The sequence below is a fragment of the Callorhinchus milii genome, unplaced genomic scaffold (genome assembly GCF_018977255.1).
Source record: "Callorhinchus milii isolate IMCB2004 unplaced genomic scaffold, IMCB_Cmil_1.0 Scaffold2, whole genome shotgun sequence".
Classification (NCBI taxonomy): Eukaryota; Metazoa; Chordata; class Chondrichthyes; order Chimaeriformes; family Callorhinchidae; genus Callorhinchus; species Callorhinchus milii.
Window position 1 is genome coordinate 11,610,210 of NW_024704743.1, and position 19,940 is coordinate 11,630,149.

At 44.2% G+C, this 19,940-nt stretch overlaps 2 protein-coding genes across 2 annotated transcripts in view; both read right to left on the reverse strand.

The window, feature by feature from the left end:
• Window positions 1-906: 906 nt before the first annotated feature.
• LOC103190766 (xylulose kinase-like) lies at window positions 907-4,749 on the reverse strand. Its single transcript, XM_007911652.1, has 3 exons — window positions 4,705-4,749; window positions 1,766-1,881; window positions 907-1,159 (listed from the first exon to the last, which is right to left on the reverse strand). The coding sequence occupies exons 1-3, from the start codon at window positions 4,738-4,740 to the stop codon at window positions 928-930; spliced, it is 384 nt and encodes a 127-aa protein (XP_007909843.1). The 5' UTR covers window positions 4,741-4,749; the 3' UTR covers window positions 907-927.
• An 8,544-nt stretch (window positions 4,750-13,293) lies between these two features.
• LOC103189434 (xylulokinase homolog (H. influenzae)) overlaps window positions 13,294-19,940 on the reverse strand; it is a 35,671-nt gene continuing 29,024 nt past the window's right edge. Inside the window, exons 11-13 of the mRNA XM_042346811.1 lie at window positions 17,092-17,132; window positions 14,153-14,268; window positions 13,294-13,546 (exon numbers count right to left, since the gene is read on the reverse strand). Of these exons, the coding sequence (XP_042202745.1) occupies window positions 13,315-13,546; window positions 14,153-14,268; window positions 17,092-17,132 (389 nt within the window). The 3' untranslated portion in view covers window positions 13,294-13,314. The remainder of the gene's footprint in view (window positions 13,547-14,152; window positions 14,269-17,091; window positions 17,133-19,940) is intronic.

Below are 19,940 nucleotides of genomic sequence, written 5' to 3' on the forward strand. Positions count from 1 at the left end.
CCAAAGCAGAGTGTGGATTCATGATGGACAAAATGGGTCAACGCAAATATAACTTACAAGAGTACAGCTTACAGGAAAGATTGGAGCATGGAAAGACAGAATGGGGACGAGGGGGTCGAAATAAATCTTGTTGTGATTTTACATATGTGGTCAGATAACATCATGGATAGGAGATCTGAGGAACTAAAGAAAGAATACATGGAGCCAGTGCCTATATTATCTGGGAGTGTCGAAAGAATGAACAGAATAATTAGCTTCAACGTCTGGTTCGGAAAAGTGTGTGTGCAGGAGGGAATTGAGTTTGTAGCTGGATGCCTGGGAAACTTTTTCAAGCAGACAACATAGAAAGGATGGTTTACACTTAACTAAATGGGAAGCGAAACTGCTGCACAAAGCAGCAATTGTGTTCTATTTAAGAAGGGGAGGGGGAATGCCTATTTAAAAGAAAACACAGACCGGTTGATCATCAGGACGATATGAGAAAGGCTAAATCGTTTAGAGACCAAAAATTAGGGGAAATACTTAAATCAAGAGTGCATGGATCTTAGAAAGCAACAAACTGCTACGAGGAAGATTAAGGGGCAAAGAGCAAAATTAGGTGCATATACATAAATGCTAGCAACATTTAAAAAAATAGTGGAAGTAGAGGCACTGGAGATATGGTAGGAATCAGAAACATGACTATGCCAGGTCAACCGATATAGAACTTACAAGGTTACAGCTTAAAGGAAGGATTGGAACAATAGGAAACATGAAGCGATTTCCAAATATAAAAGGGACACCTGGGAGGTTAAGGTAGTTGAGCGCCTTAGGACATCCTCGACATGAAAGGCGCAATATAAATACAATTTGTTGTTGTTGAGCAAACATCGCAGGAGCAATTATGGTATGAAATCCTCTGGTTTGATGTGCTCAACGAGAACAATTCTAGACTGATATTTGGGATATTTTACACTTTAGACTAATTTTATTGGAGGGCAAATCCAACACTACCAAACAATGAACTAGGCTATGCATTTGCATGCACACATTTACTAGTGTACCTATATATCCACTATTCCCTGGAGTAGTTTCCTTTAAAGCTTTGGAGAATTCGTCCCACGAACCATTGGCACATTCATCCCGGATTCTCTCTCTGGTCAGGGAACCATTCTTAAAACTAGAGACAAGACAATAAATATGGAACGACAACAAGCACATTTCATCCTAATAGTTTAAATTCAAATCAATTAATCTGTATATTAAAATGAATTCAATCTGGCTTCCTGATAAAACTTTTCATAAGATCCTACGACTTATTAAATCCTGATGTTGATGGTCGTAAAATACATTTGTCAAAATTACCTAAGGGAAAAGCAAGTTCATGAGAGAAACGTCATGCCCAGAGAAAGCAAAATAGCAGGAAAGATACTTGAGCACATATTTATAAAATACTTTAGTAAATGCTTTTACTCATGTTGAATATTGATGGTGGCAATAATAATTCAAATAATAAACCTGACATTATATGACTTCACACTGGGAAGAAACGATATACAATAAAACTTGCATAGGTCTTATTTATTATCAAATAACAATACACAGCACTCCGTATAATTGCATGGGGTCAGACCCGGACAGATGCCATGCAAGTATATGGAGTATGCAATTAACCAAAGTTTAGGAGTGGCCCCACCTTCCCAATGAAGTTTTCAAACATTTGAGTTAGGGCTATATTTAATTGTTTTCAGCCTCTTTCCAATTCTATTCAGAAACTATCCTTTACCATACAAGTGCCATGTAAGATTCGCAGTCAACAGGATTACAGAAGATATGTCCATCGACAGCAGGCTTTGGATCCTTAACTGAGAAGAAGACAGTGTCGCTCGTCCCAAGACTAACCTACAAAATCAAAGGAATAGGGTCTTACAAAACACTGGTGAATTTGATGTAAAAGTGGGTTATTATATGTACCGTCTTAATAGAATCAGAGAAATATACATCTGATTGCATTAACCTGACAATACATTTTTTTAAAAAAAACACTTTGGTAAACAATGGGCCAAATAGCCTCCTTCTGTGCTGTATAATTCTATGAAATGCTTTTACTCATGTTAAATGTTAATGGTTGAAATAATTATAATAATCCAAATAATATACCTTACATTATAGTGCCTTTCACGCTGGGAGGAAAGGATATACAATAAAACTTGCATAAGTCTTCTTTATAAATCGTATAACCGCCTGAACCCCATTAAGTTTCCTATTAAATCCACTTAGATTTCTTTGTATCACTTGTATCAATCATCTCCTAACTCGTAATCCCACTGTCCTACCCTCCATTACTCCCGCACTTACCAGCTGCTTTGAATCGCATAAAAATAACATCCTGACCTGTCGATGCATCATGTACCAGCAGCTACATTGAATCGTGGAAACCATAGGCTTCATCCGTTGACGCACAAGCAGAACTTCATTTCCCACGATTCAATGTGATTCCAACGCTTGCCGGTAAGCAAGATTTCTCGTAAGTCACATTAAATACGGTTGTTTTTCTGACTGGAGGGAAATGTGCAGGGTGTCCCCCAGGGGTCAATATTGGGACCACTGCTGTCTGTGGTCTATATAAATGACCTGGACTTGGGTATAAGGAGTACAATTTCCAAGTATGCAGATGATACTAACCTGGAAAAGTAGTAAACAATGAGGAGGATAGTAGTAGACTCAAGGGGACATAGACAGACTGGTAAAATGGGCAGACACGTGGCAGATGAAATTTAATGTGGAGAAATGCAAAGTCATGCATTTTGGGAGGAGGAATAAGGAGAGGCAATATAAGCTGATGGTACAATCTTAAAGAGGGTGAAGGAACAGAGAGACCTGGGGGTTCATATAAGTAAATCTTTGAAGGTGGCAGGACAGGTAGATAAAGCTGTTAAAAAAGTATACAGGATATTCGGCTTTATAAATAGGGGCAAAGAATACAAAAGTCAGGAAGTTATGATGAACCTTTATAAAACACTGGTTAGGCCTCAGCTCTGGGCAACACACTTTAGGAAGGATGTCAAGGCATCAGAAAGGGTGCAAAGGAGATTTGCCAGGATGGTACCAAGAATGAGGGACTTCAGTTATCAGGAGAGGATAGAGAAGCTGGAATTATACTCCTTGGAGCAGAGAAGGTTAAGAGGAGACTTAATAGAAGTTTTTTAAATTATGAGGGTATTCGGTAGGGTGAACAAGGAGAAAGTATTTCCACTGGCGGGTGAGTCGGTAATCCGAGGACACAGATTTAAAATAGTTATTAAAAGAGGGGAGCTGAGGAGAAATGTTTTCACACAGCGAGTTGTTCGGATCTGGAATGCATTGCCTGAAAGGGTGGTGGAAGCCGATTCGATAACAACTTTTAAGAGAGAAGTATATAATTATTTGGGGAGGACAAGTTTGCAGGGCTATGGGGAGAGAGCGGGGGAGTGCTGTATAATTCTATGAAATGTTACGGTCCCGACTATGTACATTTTACTGTACTGTAAAGTGTAGTGACTGTGTGTTTTGTGGGTGAATGTCCTGAAAATGGGGGTGATTAACTCAGATTCAGATCAAGTAAAATACCAAGATTGCACATCAGAGTCTTGGGTTCTCTAGTGATGGGTTTCCACACTCGTCAGTCACTCAGCCAACCAAAAGAAAAAAAACTATTTGTAAGTATAGTGAGCCCTTAGCTGAAGCACCCACAAGTGCATGGACGGCTCACAACGCACCATCCATCCTACAAACTCTCTAACTCCTCCACTAGAATTGCCAACCAGATAAATAATAATCCTTGCATTTGATATAATGCCTTATCACATTGTTGAGACACCTCAAAATGTTTCATAGGACATACTGTAAAGTGCTGTGATGTATTTTGTGGGCGAACACACCAGCCAAGTTGTGCAAGCAATATTCCACACACTGATAAAATGAATGACCAATTATACTTAGGGGAGACTGATCGCCAGGAAACCAAGAGAAACTCCCTTCTATTTTTGAATAGTGTCATGGGATTTCCAAAATCCACCTGGAAAGGCAGACAGGATGTTGGTTTAACGTCTCATTCAAAGGACAATACCTCCAACAATGGAGCACCCCAGCACTGCATTAGAATGCCAGCTTAGCAGAAAAGTTTATAAAACACTTTATAAAACAACTTGCGTTTATATAACACCCCTCACACAGGGTAGCATCTCAGAGCATCTCAGAATTTAAAAACAGCTTAAATTCAACTAATTCAGAATGCCAGCGCCCGGATTCTCACTCATACAAAACTCTGCACCCCCATCATACCAGTCTTTGCCAGGTTCCACTGACTCCCAATTACTGAACAGATTAATTTCAACATCCTCTCACTCATTTTCAAATCCCTTCATGCCCCGCGTGAAGGGCACTACATAAATGCAAGTTGTGGTTCAACAATCCATTCCACATCATGCACATTTGAAGTCTGCACTTCACTCACAGATTATTGAGCAGTGCAAAAGATCTTAATTGTGAAGAATTCAAGGCAGAGAGAACAACCTAGGGAAAGTGTAAATTAAAACAATTTTGATATTTATTCCTTCCTATTTCCTACTCATAAGTTCCAGAATTTCCAAGATAGAACTGGATGAGCTATTTTGACAAGATGATAGCAAGTTTAAGATGGGTCAACATTTAACAAGAGAGTAAACTTCCTAAAATATTACTCACCACTATATCTCCTTCCTCGATTCGCAAGCCTGCCATTGATCCTGTAAGACGGGGGGAAACATTTCATTATTTGTAATAATCAATGTATAGCTATTTCAATATTACAACATATTGCGCCCTTCACATTAGATGGTTTCTCGGAGCGCTTAACTGTGGTGGAGCACAATGCCGAGGGGTAAGGTGACCGTAGGCATGGTAGAAGAGGAAGGTCTTCAAGATGAAAATGGGGCGTGAAGGGATTTAAATGCAAGAGTGAAGATCTTGAAATCAATAATAATAATAATCCTTGCATTTGATATAGCGCTTTTCACTGTCGAGACGTCCAAAGCGCTTCACAGAAAACTGTAAAGTGAATTGACTGTATATTTGTGGGCGAACGCGGCAGCCAATTGCGCACAGCAATGTCCCACAAACAGTCGTAGATTGAAAATGACCAATTTTTATTATTGTTTTTGGTTTTGGAGGGATTATTATTAGGCGTGTGGAGTAAGGAAACTTGCCCAAGGTTTCGCCCTCTGCCTGGAATTGAACTCAGGTCTCTCACTTGCAAAGCGAGTGCTCTAACCACTGAGCTACAGGACTCCAATGTGTCGGATGTGGAGGAAAGCGGTCATGGCCAGGCAGGCAATGTGGTGGAGGTGGAAGAAAGCGGTTCTGGCCAGGGCAATGTGGTGGAGGTGCTGGCCAGGGACCCGGTGTGAGTACGAAAGATAGCTGGGGACGGGTTTGGTTAGTCTCAAGGAGTGGTCGGGGAGGGCGGAGGTCAGGGAGGGCGAGAAGGTCGGGGAGGTGGGGGAGGGTGAGGAGGTCAGTGAAAGTAAACTCCCTACCTCCATTACTGCAGGAGAGAAGACTTTGACGGAAGCAAAGAGTATGGCTTCCGTCTTGTCAACGTTCAGCTGCAGGAAGTCTGCGCTCATCCAGGCCTTGTTGTCTGTCCAACAAGCTGCAGAACATCAGTGGACTGGGAGTCGCAGAGAAGTAGATTTGAGTGTCATCCACATACATGTGGAAGTTTACCCCGTTTCTGTGGGTAACATCAGCGAGAAGAAGCATATAGATGAAGATAAGAACGGGGCCAAGGATGAGTCTTGGGAGTTCCCCACAGGTGACCGGGTGGGGGTAAGGGGGTAAACCATTGGCTGAGATGAAGCGCTGGCAGTTGGTTAAGTAGAACTCAAACCATCACTAAGGTGGATGGGGAGTAGAGGCGGTGGAGGAGGATGGCGTGGTCGACTGTGTCGAATGCAGCGGAGAGGTCCAGGAGGATGAGTAGGCAGAAGGAGCCCTAGTCACAGAGAGAGAGGACGTCATTTGTTACATTGACAAGCGCTGTCTCTGTGCTAGGGGGCCAGGTGGAGAAATGCTTTGACATCCTGCAACATAAAAGCTGCTAAATTAATGTAAATTGTTGTCTTCCTATTTTATTAGTTAATAGCAGCTCCTCAGCTTGATCCCATTTTACACTGTAATTTCTGTATCCATTAAGGCACTTAGCCATATACCTATCTTTCTCCCTATTAAAGCATGGGAATTGATTTTGCATTAATGACATCCTGGAGTAGTGTATTCCACATTTTTCCAACCATTTGTAAAGAAATGTTTTTTGAATTTGTTTTTAATCAGTTGGCTACTAAGTTGTGTTCATTGTTCTATTTTGAAGACATTCTCAATCTACCTTGTCAATTCTCTTATTCTTTTGCACACTTCAATTGGACCACCCAGTCTCCTTACTTAGCTCCATAGAGTATCTTACTCATTATATCCATAGCTAGATCCTTTCATCCTGCTATTATCCTGTGAATCATCATTAGAGTTCCACCAATGCTAATATATCTTTCCTAAAATGAGGATGCCTAAAATTGAACTCAAATATTCCAAATGTTATCTGGCAAGTGCTTTGTGTAACTAAACAAGTACTACTTTGATATTACATTTAAGCCCAGCATCCAATTAGCCAATTGTTCTGTACATCTGCAAACCATCTTTTAATCACTTATCTCAGGGGAGTCCAACCTTTTGTCTGCTGCGGCTGGACGATAGATTTGAGAAATAAATCCCCGGGCCTCATAAGCAATATTTTTGTGTTTCCCTTCCAGAAACATAATCCGTAAGAATTACATAGAGATCCTAAATGACTTAATATCACTATAACTTAGTTCCAATGCAAACTTTAAATAGGCAATGTAAAAATTATACAAATTTTAAAACGATAACACAGCCAGCAACGAGGTATTTGGCTCTCCTTCTCACTGTATCTTGTGTGCGTGTCTCTTTGTATCTGTGTGCACATCTCTCTGTGTCTTTGCGTGTGTCTCTGTGTCTGTGCGCGCATCTCTGGCTGTGCGGGCATCCATCTGTGCCTGTGCGGGTATCCATCTGTGCCTGTGCGGGCATCCATCTGTGCCTGTGCGCGCGTCCATCTGTGCCAGTGTGTGTCTCTGTGTGTGTGTCTCTCTCTCTCTCTCTCTCTCTGTATCTGTCTGTGTGTGTGTGTCTCTCTCTGTGTCTGTTTGTCTCTGTGTGCGTGTGTGCATCTCTTTGTGTGTCTCTATGTGTGTGTGTCTGTCTGTGTGTGTCTCTCTCTGTGTATCTGTAAGTGTGTGTGTCTCTGGGTGTTTTGTGTGTGTCTCTGGGTATGTGTATGTGTGTGTCTAATAATAATCCTTGCCTTTGATATAGCACTTTTCATGTCTTCTCGACATCTCAAAGCGCTTCACAGAATATACTGTAAAGTGAATTGACTGCATATTTGTGGACAAAACGCAGCAGCCAATTGCGCACAGCAGTGTCCCACAAACAGTCGTGGATTGAAGTGACCAATTTATTTTTGTTTTGGATGGATTATTATTAGTGGAATAAGGAAACTTGCCCAAGGTTTCACCCTGCCTGGAATTGAACCCAGGTGTCTCGCTTGCAAGGCGAGTGCTCTAACCACTGAGATACAGTGTGTGTGAGTGTGTCTGGGTGTGTGTGTGTCTTGGTGTTTATGTGTGTGTTTGGGTGTGTGTGTCTGCGTGTGTGTGTGTGTGTGTCTCTGTGTGTGTGTGTGTGTCTTTCTCTCTCTCCTTGTCTGTGCGTGACTCTCTGTGTCTGTGCGTATGTGTCTCTGGGTATGTGTATGTGTCTCTGCGTGCGTCTGTGTCTCAGTGTGTTAGTGTATTTGGGTGTGTGTGTGTCTGGGTGTGTGTGTTTGTGTCTCTGGGTGTGTGTCTCTCTGGGTGTGTGTGTTTGTCTCTGGTTATGTGTCTCTCTGGGTGTGTTTGTGTGTGTCTCTGTGTGTGTGCGTGTTTCTGTGTGTGTGTATGTCTGTGTGTGTGTGTCTCTTGCTGTGTCTGTGTGTGTGTGTGTCTGTCTCTCTGCTTGTCTGTGTGTATCTCTCTGTGTCTGTGTGCGTGTCTGCCTCTGGCTGTGTGTGTGTCTCAAGGTGGGTGTGTGTGTGCCTTTGGGTGTGTGTATATGTGTGTGTCGGGTGTGTGTGTCTCTGGGTGTGTGTGTTTGTGTCTGTGTGTGTGTATCTCTTTCTGTATCTGTGTGTGTCTCTGGGTGTGTGTGTTTGTGTCTGGGTGTGTGTGTTTGTGTCTGTGGGTGTGTGTGTGTCTGTGGGTGTGTGTGTGTCTGTGGGTGTGTGTGTGTCTCTGGGTGTGTGTGTGTCTCTGTATGTGTGTGTGTGTGTGCCCCTGTGTGTGTATGTCTTTGTGTGTGTCTGGGTGTGTGTGTTTGTGTCTGTGTGTGTGTATCTCTTTCTGTATCTGTGTGTGTCTCTGGGTGTGTGTGTTTGTGTCTGGGTGTGTGTGTGTGTGTCTGTGGGTGTGTGTGTGTCTGTGGGTGTGTGTGTGTCTCTGTATGTGTGTGTGTCTCTGTATGTGTGTGTGTATGTCTTTGTGTGTGTCTGGGTGTGTGTGTCTCTGAGTGTGTGCGTATGTTTCTGGGTGTGTGTGTGTGTCTGTGGGTTTGTGTTTGTCTGTGTCTGTGGGTGTGTCTGTGTGTGTGTTTGTGTGTCTCTGGGTGTGTGTGGGTCTCTGGGTGTGTGTGGTTACTCTTGGGGTGTGTGTCTGTGTGTCTCTGGGTGTGCGTGGTTATCTCTCGGTGTGTGTGTCTGTGTGTGTGTCTCTGAGTCTGTGTGTGCGCGGGTCTCTCTGTGTCTGTATGCGCGACTCTGTGTGTCTGTCTGTGCGTGTGTCTCTGTGTGTGTGTGTTTGTATCTGTGTGTGTGTATTAGTCTGTGTGTGTGTGTCTCTGGATGTGTGTGTGTGTCTCTGGGTTGTGTGTCTCTGAGTGTGTGTGTATGTTTCTTTGGGTGTGTGTGTGTCTGTGGGTGTGTGTTTGTCTGTGTGTGTGTGTGTCTCTGGGTGTGTGTGTGTTTCTCTGTGTGTGTGTGTGTCTCTGGGTGTGTGTGTGTGTGTCTCTGGGTGTGTGTGTGTGTGTGTCTCTGGGTGTGTGTGTGTGTCTCTGGGTGTGTGTGTGTGTCTCTGGGTGTGTGTGTGTGTGTCTCTGGGTGTGTGTGTGTGTGTCTCTGGGTGTGTGTGTGTGTCTCTGGGTGTGTGTATGTCTGTGTGTGAGTCTCTGGGTGTGTGTGTCTCTGTGTGAATATTTCTCTGTGTGTGTGTCTTTGGGTGTATGTGTCTGGGTGTGTGTGTGTCTCTGGGTGTGTGTGTGTATCTCTGGTTGTGTGTCTGAGTGTGTGTGTGTGTCTCTGGGTGTGTGTCTGTGTTTCTGGGTGTGCGTCTGTGTCTTTGGGTCTGTGTGTGTGTAGGTGCTTCTGTGTGTATGTCTGCGTGTGTGTGTTTCTCTGGGTATATGTGTCTGTATGTGTGTCTCCAGGTGTGTGTCTCTAGATGTGTGTGTGTCTGGGTGTTTGTGTATGTTTCTGTGTGTGTCTCTGGGTGTGTGTGTTTGTGTGTGTGTGTGTCTCTGGGTTAGTGTGTGTGTGTGTCTCTTGGTGTTTGTGTGTGTCTCTGGGTGTATGTGTCTGTCTGTGTGTGTGTGTGTGTCTCTGGGTGTGTGTGTGTGTGTGTTTCTCTCTCTCCTTGTCTGTGCGTGACTCTCTGTGTCTGTGCGTATGTGTCTCTGGGTATGTGTATGTGTCTCTGCGTGCGTCTGTGTCTCAGTGTGTTAGTGTATTTGGGTGTGTGTGTGTCTGGGTGTGTGTGTTTGTGTCTCTGGGTGTGTGTCTCTCTGGGTGTGTGTGTTTGTCTCTGGGTATGTGTCTCTCTGGGTGTGTTTGTGTGTGTCTCTGTGTGTGTGCGTGTTTCTGTGTGTGTGTATGTCTGTGTGTGTGTGTCTCTTGCTGTGTCTGTGTGTGTGTGTGTCTGTCTCTCTGCCTGTCTGTGTGTATCTCTCTGTGTCTGTGTGCGTGTCTGCCTCTGGCTGTGTGTGTGTCTCAAGGTGGGTGTGTGTGTGCCTTTGGGTGTGTGATATGTGTGTGTCGGGTGTGTGTGTCTCTGGGTGTGTGTGTTTGTGTCTGTGTGTGTGTATCTCTTTCTGTATCTGTGTGTGTCTCTGGGTGTGTGTGTTTGTGTCTGGGTGTGTGTGTTTGTGTCTGTGGGTGTGTGTGTCTGTGGGTGTGTGTGTGTCTCTGTGTGTGTGTGTCTCTGTATGTGTGTGTGTGTGTGTGCCTCTGTGTGTGTGTGTATGTCTTTGTGTGTGTCTGGGTGTGTGTGTCTCTGAGTGTGTGCGTATGTTTCTGGGTGTGTGTGTGTCTGTGGGTGTGTGTTTGTCTGTGTCTGTGTGTGTCTCTGGGTGTGTGTGGGTCTCTGGGTGTGTGTGGTTACCCTGGGGGGGTGTGTATGTGTGTGTGTCTGGGTGTGCGTGGTTATCTCTCGGTGTGTGTGTCTGTGTGTGTGTCTCTGAGTCTGTGTGTGCGCGGGTCTCTCTGTGTCTGTATGTGCGACTCTGTGTGTCTGTCTGTCTGTGCGTGTGTCTCTGTGTGTGTGTGTTTGTATCTGTGTGTGTGTATTAGTCTGTGTGTGTGTGTCTCTGGATGTGTGTGTGTGTCTCTGGGTGTGTGTTTGTGCCTCTGTTTGTATGTATGTCTGTGTGTGTGTGTCTCTGAGTGTGTGTGTATGTTTCTTTGGGTGTGTGTGTGTCTGTGGGTGTGTGTGTCTCTGGGTGTGTGTGTGTTCTCTGTGTGTGTGTGTTTCTCTGTGTGTGTGTGTGTGTCTCTGGGTGTGTGTGTGTGTCTCTGGGTGTGTGTGTGTGTCTCTGGGTGTGTGTGTGAGTCTCTGGGTGTGTGTGTCTCTGTGTGAATATTTCTCTGTGTGTGTGTCTTTGGGTGTATGTGTCTGGGTGTGTGTGTGTCTCTGGGTGTGTGTGTGTATCTCTGGTTGTGTGTCTGAGTGTGTGTGTGTGTCTCTGGGTGTGTGTCTGTGTTTCTGGGTGTGCGTCTGTGTCTTTGGGTCTGTGTGTGTGTAGGTGCTTCTGTGTGTATGTCTGCGTGTGTGTGTTTCTCTGGGTATATGTGTCTGTATGTGTGTGTCTCCAGGTGTGTGTCTCTAGATGTGTGTGTGTCTGGGTGTTTGTGTATGTTTCTGTGTGTGTCTCTGGGTGTGTGTGTTTGTGTGTGTGTGTGTGTATCTCTTTCTGTATCTGTGTGTGTCTCTGGGTGTGTGTGTGTCTCTGTGTGTGTGTGTGTGTTCTGGGTGTGTGTGTTTGTGTCTGTGGGTGTGTGTGTTTGTGTCTGTGGGTGTGTGTGTGTCTCTGGGTGTGTGTGTATCTCTGTATGTGTGTGTGTGTGCCTTTGTGTGTGTATGTCTTTGTGTGTGTCTGGGTGTGTGTGTCTCTGAGTGTGTGCGTATGTTTCTGGGTGTGTGTGTGTGTCGGTGGGTTTGTGTTTGTCTGTGGGTGTGTCTGTGTGTCTGTTTGTGTGTCTCTGGGTGTGTGTGGGTCTCTGGGTGTGTGTGGTTACTCTTGGGGTGTGTGTCTGTGTGTCTCTGGGTGTGCGTGGTTATCTCTCGGTGTGTGTGTCTGTGTGTGTGTCTCTGAGTCTGTGTGTGCGCGGGTCTCTCTGTGTCTGTATGCGCGACTCTGTGTGTCTGTCTGTGCGTGTGGCTCTGTGTGTGTGTGTTTGTATCTGTGTGTGTGTATTAGTCTGTGTGTGTGTGTCTCTGGATGTGTGTGTGTGTCTCTGGATGTGTGTGTGTGTGTCTGGATGTGTGTGTGTCTGTGGGTGTGTGTGTCTCTGGGTGTGTGTGTGTGTCTGTGTGTGTGTGTGTCTCTGGGTGTGTGTGTGTGTCTCTGGGTGTGTGTGTGTGTGTCTCTGGGTGTGTGTGTCTCTGGTGTGTGTGTGTGTCTCTGGGTGTGTGTGTGTGTCTCTGGGTGTGTGTATGTCTGTGTGTGTGTCTCTGGGTGTGTGTGTCTCTGTGTGAATATTTCTCTGTGTGTGTGTCTTTGGGTGTATGTGTCTGGGTGTGTGTGTGTCTCTGGGTGTGTGTGTGTATCTCTGGTTGTGTGTCTGAGTGTGTGTGTGTGTCTCTGGGTGTGTGTCTGTGTTTTCTGGGTGTGCGTCTGTGTCTTTGGGTCTGTGTGTGTGTAGGTGCTTCTGTGTGTATGTCTGCGTGTGTGTGTTTCTCTGGGTATATGTTGTCTGTATGTGTGTGTCTCCAGGTGTGTGTCTCTAGATGTGTGTGTGGGTCTGGGTGTTTGTGTATGTTTCTTGTGTGTGTCCTGGTGGTGTGTGTTTGCCAAAGCAGAGTGTGGATTCATGATGGACAAAATGGGTCAACGCAAATATAACTTACAAGAGTACAGCTTACAGGAAAGATTGGAGCATGGAAAGACAGAATGGGGACGAGGGGGTCGAAATAAATCTTGTTGTGATTTTACATATGTGGTCAGATAACATCATGGATAGGAGATCTGAGGAACTAAAGAAAGAATACATGGAGCCAGTGCCTATATTATCTGGGAGTGTCGAAAGAATGAACAGAATAATTAGCTTCAACGTCTGGTTCGGAAAAGTGTGTGTGCAGGAGGGAATTGAGTTTGTAGCTGGATGCCTGGGAAACTTTTTCAAGCAGACAACATAGAAAGGATGGTTTACACTTAACTAAATGGGAAGCGAAACTGCTGCACAAAGCAGCAATTGTGTTCTATTTAAGAAGGGGAGGGGGAATGCCTATTTAAAAGAAAACACAGACCGGTTGATCATCAGGACGATATGAGAAAGGCTAAATCGTTTAGAGACCAAAAATTAGGGGAAATACTTAAATCAAGAGTGCATGGATCTTAGAAAGCAACAAAACTGCTACGAGGAAGATTAAGGGGCAAAGAGCAAAATTAGGTGCATATACATAAATGCTAGCAACATTTAAAAAAATAGTGGAAGTAGAGGCACTGGAGATATGGTAGGAATCAGAAACATGACTATGCCAGGTCAACCGATATAGAACTTACAAGGTTACAGCTTAAAGGAAGGATTGGAACAATAGGAAACATGAAGCGATTTCCAAATATAAAAGGGACACCTGGGAGGTTAAGGTAGTTGAGCGCCTTAGGACATCCTCGACATGAAAGGCGCAATATAAATACAATTTGTTGTTGTTGAGCAAACATCGCAGGAGCAATTATGGTATGAAATCCTCTGGTTTGATGTGCTCAACGAGAACAATTCTAGACTGATATTTGGGATATTTTACACTTTAGACTAATTTTATTGGAGGGCAAATCCAACACTACCAAACAATGAACTAGGCTATGCATTTGCATGCACACATTTACTAGTGTACCTATATATCCACTATTCCCTGGAGTAGTTTCCTTTAAAGCTTTGGAGAATTCGTCCCACGAACCATTGGCACATTCATCCCGGATTCTCTCTCTGGTCAGGGAACCATTCTTAAAACTAGAGACAAGACAATAAATATGGAACGACAACAAGCACATTTCATCCTAATAGTTTAAATTCAAATCAATTAATCTGTATATTAAAATGAATTCAATCTGGCTTCCTGATAAAACTTTTCATAAGATCCTACGACTTATTAAATCCTGATGTTGATGGTCGTAAAATACATTTGTCAAAATTACCTAAGGGAAAAGCAAGTTCATGAGAGAAACGTCATGCCCAGAGAAAGCAAAATAGCAGGAAAGATACTTGAGCACATATTTATAAAATACTTTAGTAAATGCTTTTACTCATGTTGAATATTGATGGTGGCAATAATAATTCAAATAATAAACCTGACATTATATGACTTCACACTGGGAAGAAACGATATACAATAAAACTTGCATAGGTCTTATTTATTATCAAATAACAATACACAGCACTCCGTATAATTGCATGGGGTCAGACCCGGACAGATGCCATGCAAGTATATGGAGTATGCAATTAACCAAAGTTTAGGAGTGGCCCCACCTTCCCAATGAAGTTTTCAAACATTTGAGTTAGGGCTATATTTAATTGTTTTCAGCCTCTTTCCAATTCTATTCAGAAACTATCCTTTACCATACAAGTGCCATGTAAGATTCGCAGTCAACAGGATTACAGAAGATATGTCCATCGACAGCAGGCTTTGGATCCTTAACTGAGAAGAAGACAGTGTCGCTCGTCCCAAGACTAACCTACAAAATCAAAGGAATAGGGTCTTACAAAACACTGGTGAATTTGATGTAAAAGTGGGTTATTATATGTACCGTCTTAATAGAATCAGAGAAATATACATCTGATTGCATTAACCTGACAATACATTTTTTTAAAAAAAACACTTTGGTAAACAATGGGCCAAATAGCCTCCTTCTGTGCTGTATAATTCTATGAAATGCTTTTACTCATGTTAAATGTTAATGGTTGAAATAATTATAATAATCCAAATAATATACCTTACATTATAGTGCCTTTCACGCTGGGAGGAAAGGATATACAATAAAACTTGCATAAGTCTTCTTTATAAATCGTATAACCGCCTGAACCCCATTAAGTTTCCTATTAAATCCACTTAGATTTCTTTGTATCACTTGTATCAATCATCTCCTAACTCGTAATCCCACTGTCCTACCCTCCATTACTCCCGCACTTACCAGCTGCTTTGAATCGCATAAAAATAACATCCTGACCTGTCGATGCATCATGTACCAGCAGCTACATTGAATCGTGGAAACCATAGGCTTCATCCGTTGACGCACAAGCAGAACTTCATTTCCCACGATTCAATGTGATTCCAACGCTTGCCGGTAAGCAAGATTTCTCGTAAGTCACATTAAATACGGTTGTTTTTCTGACTGGAGGGAAATGTGCAGGGTGTCCCCCAGGGGTCAATATTGGGACCACTGCTGTCTGTGGTCTATATAAATGACCTGGACTTGGGTATAAGGAGTACAATTTCCAAGTATGCAGATGATACTAACCTGGAAAAGTAGTAAACAATGAGGAGGATAGTAGTAGACTCAAGGGGACATAGACAGACTGGTAAAATGGGCAGACACGTGGCAGATGAAATTTAATGTGGAGAAATGCAAAGTCATGCATTTTGGGAGGAGGAATAAGGAGAGGCAATATAAGCTGATGGTACAATCTTAAAGAGGGTGAAGGAACAGAGAGACCTGGGGGTTCATATAAGTAAATCTTTGAAGGTGGCAGGACAGGTAGATAAAGCTGTTAAAAAAGTATACAGGATATTCGGCTTTATAAATAGGGGCAAAGAATACAAAAGTCAGGAAGTTATGATGAACCTTTATAAAACACTGGTTAGGCCTCAGCTCTGGGCAACACACTTTAGGAAGGATGTCAAGGCATCAGAAAGGGTGCAAAGGAGATTTGCCAGGATGGTACCAAGAATGAGGGACTTCAGTTATCAGGAGAGGATAGAGAAGCTGGAATTATACTCCTTGGAGCAGAGAAGGTTAAGAGGAGACTTAATAGAAGTTTTTTAAATTATGAGGGTATTCGGTAGGGTGAACAAGGAGAAAGTATTTCCACTGGCGGGTGAGTCGGTAATCCGAGGACACAGATTTAAAATAGTTATTAAAAGAGGGGAGCTGAGGAGAAATGTTTTCACACAGCGAGTTGTTCGGATCTGGAATGCATTGCCTGAAAGGGTGGTGGAAGCCGATTCGATAACAACTTTTAAGAGAGAAGTATATAATTATTTGGGGAGGACAAGTTTGCAGGGCTATGGGGAGAGAGCGGGGGAGTGCTGTATAATTCTATGAAATGTTACGGTCCCGACTATGTACATTTTACTGTACTGTAAAGTGTAGTGACTGTGTGTTTTGTGGGTGAATGTCCTGAAAATGGGGGTGATTAACTCAGATTCAGATCAAGTAAAATACCAAGATTGCACATCAGAGTCTTGGGTTCTCTAGTGATGGGTTTCCACACTCGTCAGTCACTCAGCCAACCAAAAGAAAAAAAACTATTTGTAAGTATAGTGAGCCCTTAGCTGAAGCACCCACAAGTGCATGGACGGCTCACAACGCACCATCCATCCTACAAACTCTCTAACTCCTCCACTAGAATTGCCAACCAGATAAATAATAATCCTTGCATTTGATATAATGCCTTATCACATTGTTGAGACACCTCAAAATGTTTCATAGGACATACTGTAAAGTGCTGTGATGTATTTTGTGGGCGAACACACCAGCCAAGTTGTGCAAGCAATATTCCACACACTGATAAAATGAATGACCAATTATACTTAGGGGAGACTGATCGCCAGGAAACCAAGAGAAACTCCCTTCTATTTTTGAATAGTGTCATGGGATTTCCAAAATCCACCTGGAAAGGCAGACAGGATGTTGGTTTAACGTCTCATTCAAAGGACAATACCTCCAACAATGGAGCACCCCAGCACTGCATTAGAATGCCAGCTTAGCAGAAAAGTTTATAAAACACTTTATAAAACAACTTGCGTTTATATAACACCCCTCACACAGGGTAGCATCTCAGAGCATCTCAGAATTTAAAAACAGCTTAAATTCAACTAATTCAGAATGCCAGCGCCCGGATTCTCACTCATACAAAACTCTGCACCCCCATCATACCAGTCTTTGCCAGGTTCCACTGACTCCCAATTACTGAACAGATTAATTTCAACATCCTCTCACTCATTTTCAAATCCCTTCATGCCCCGCGTGAAGGGCACTACATAAATGCAAGTTGTGGTTCAACAATCCATTCCACATCATGCACATTTGAAGTCTGCACTTCACTCACAGATTATTGAGCAGTGCAAAAGATCTTAATTGTGAAGAATTCAAGGCAGAGAGAACAACCTAGGGAAAGTGTAAATTAAAACAATTTTGATATTTATTCCTTCCTATTTCCTACTCATAAGTTCCAGAATTTCCAAGATAGAACTGGATGAGCTATTTTGACAAGATGATAGCAAGTTTAAGATGGGTCAACATTTAACAAGAGAGTAAACTTCCTAAAATATTACTCACCACTATATCTCCTTCCTCGATTCGCAAGCCTGCCATTGATCCTGTAAGACGGGGGGAAACATTTCATTATTTGTAATAATCAATGTATAGCTATTTCAATATTACAACATATTGCGCCCTTCACATTAGATGGTTTCTCGGAGCGCTTAACTGTGGTGGAGCACAATGCCGAGGGGTAAGGTGACCGTAGGCATGGTAGAAGAGGAAGGTCTTCAAGATGAAAATGGGGCGTGAAGGGATTTAAATGCAAGAGTGAAGATCTTGAAATCAATAATAATAATAATCCTTGCATTTGATATAGCGCTTTTCACGTCGGGAGGACGTCCCAAAGCGCTTCACAGAACACACTGTAAAGTGAATTGACTGTATATTTGTGGGCGAACGCGGCAGCCAATTGCGCACAGCAATGTCCCACAAACAGTCGTAGATTGAAAATGACCAATTTTTATTATTGTTTTTGGTTTTGGAGGGATTATTATTAGGCGTGTGGAGTAAGGAAACTTGCCCAAGGTTTCGCCCTCTGCCTGGAATTGAACTCAGGTCTCTCACTTGCAAAGCGAGTGCTCTAACCACTGAGCTACAGGACTCCAATGTGTCGGATGTGGAGGAAAGCGGTCATGGCCAGGCAGGCAATGTGGTGGAGGTGGAAGAAAGCGGTTCTGGCCAGGGCAATGTGGTGGAGGTGCTGGCCAGGGACCCGGTGTGGAGTACGAAAGATAGCTGGGGACGGGTTTGGTTAGTCTCAAGGAGTGGTCGGGGAGGGCGGAGGGTCAGGGAGGGCGAGAAGGTCGGGGAGGTGGGGGAGGGTGAGGAGGTCAGTGAAAGTAAACTCCCTACCTCCATTACTGCAGGAGAGAAGACTTTGACGGAAGCAAAGAGTATGGCTTCCGTCTTGTCAACGTTCAGCTGCAGGAAGTCTGCGCTCATCCAGGCCTTGTTGTCTGTCCAACAAGCTGGCAGAACATCAGTGGACTGGGAGTCGCAGAGAAGTAGATTTGAGTGTCATCCACATACATGTGGAAGTTTACCCCGTTTCTGTGGGTAACATCAGCGAGAAGAAGCATATAGATGAAGATAAGAACGGGGCCAAGGATGAGTCTTGGGAGTTCCCCACAGGTGACCGGGTGGGGGTAAGGGGGTAAACCATTGGCTGAGATGAAGCGCTGGCAGTTGGTTAAGTAGAACTCAAACCATCACTAAGGTGGATGGGGGAGTAGAGGCGGTGGAGGAGGATGGCGTGGTCGACTGTGTCGAATGCAGCGGAGAGGTCCAGGAGGATGAGTAGGCAGAAGGAGCCCTAGTCACAGAGAGAGAGGACGTCATTTGTTACATTGACAAGCGCTGTCTCTGTGCTAGGGGGCCAGGTGGAAACCAGACTGGAGGGTTTAGAGTAGGGAGTGGAGTGCGAGGTGTGAGCGAAGTTGGTTTGCAACAAGCGTTCCATGGCTTTGGCCAGGAATGGCAGGTTTGAAGTGGAACGGTAGATTGTGAGGTTGAAGAGATCGAGAGTAGTTTTTTTAAGGAGGGCAGTGATGACAGCTGTTTTGAGGAGGAGTGGACTTGAGAATGAGGAGAGGGACTAATTTATGGTGTCTGCCAAGTGAGCAGAGGAGGGGGAGTTGGGCGACCAGCAACTGGGTGGAGACAGGGTCAACACAGCAGGCGGTGAGTTTCATCTGGGTGACGGAGAATGAGAGGAGGCACAGATGGGGACAGAGGAGTGTAGGTTGGGGCCCGTGGGACCAGATGTGGGAGGAGTGTGTGAAGAAGGAATGGGGGTGGTGGTGGGGGAAATGGGGCAGGAGGAGGCAGCCAGGTGTATGTCATCTATCTTGGAGATAAATATCTCCAAGACCTCTTCTCACTTAGCATTTGATATTAGGATTGAAGGTGCTTGATGGGGCGCGTGGAGGAGGTGGTGGAAAACAAGATTTTGGAATTGTTTTGGGCCTCTAGAATGACCAGTGCAGTTTTGGCTTGTGAGCGGGTGCGGCAGTTGGTGTGAAGATGCTTAAACCACAGCTATGAACTATCAAGCCGGTTTTGTGCCATCTGTGCTCGAGCAGCTGGGTATGTGATTTCAGGTAGAGGAATACCAGGGGGAGCGAGCAAGATGGGAGATGGTCCTGGATTTCAGGGGGACAAGGGAATCAAAGGTGGAGGAGGGGCAATTGTTTAGCAGCTTGATGGCCGTATTAGAACTGCTGCAGGTGGAAGGACAGAAGGAGAGAAGGTCCAAAGATGAGGCGGCGTTTGTGAGGGACTTGGGGACTTGAGCGGAAGCTTTTTCCACGGGGGGTAAAAGATGTGGAGAGCTTGGAGGAAAGGAGGATGCTGAAGGAGAGGGAGATGAAGAAGTGGTCAGAGATGGCCTTGTTCATGATGGAAAGACCAGAGATGTCTTAGGCATGGGCCAGGCCAATAGAAAAGTGCGGAAATATTTGCCAAAAAAAGTTTGAGAGTTTCCCGGGAAATTGCAGGGGGTTGATTATTGGTGCTATTGAGGTACATAAACTTAGTGCCCTTTCTTTTGGGGGGGGGGAAACGGGACACCAGCGAGGCTACAGGAGCTCACCACCTCCTGCCTCTCAGGGCCAGCACGACACACAGACCCAGAGACACGAGAGATAGAGGGACATACACACACTCATAGACATAGAGAGAGACACACATTCTCAGACACAAAGATATACACAGATTCATTCACAGAGACACTCAGAAACACACACACATATAGAAGAGACGAGACACACACAGCCACACTCAAACATAAATACACAGGAAAGAGACACACTCACAGACACTTACAAGTAAATAAGACATACACTCACAAACACAGACATACAGAC

Excerpts from the sequence above, each read along its gene's own strand:
- LOC103190766 (XM_007911652.1), bottom strand. The coding sequence starts at position 4,740 with ATGGCAGGCTTGCGAATCGAGGAAGGAGATATAGTG. Across the intron at positions 1,882-4,704 it reads TCGAGGAAGGAGATATAGTG|GTTAGTCTTGGGACGAGCGA; the intron begins GTGAGTAATATT and ends TTGATTTTGTAG. Across the intron at positions 1,160-1,765 it reads TCTTACATGGCACTTGTATG|TTTTAAGAATGGTTCCCTGA; the intron begins GTAAAGGATAGT and ends TCTTGTCTCTAG.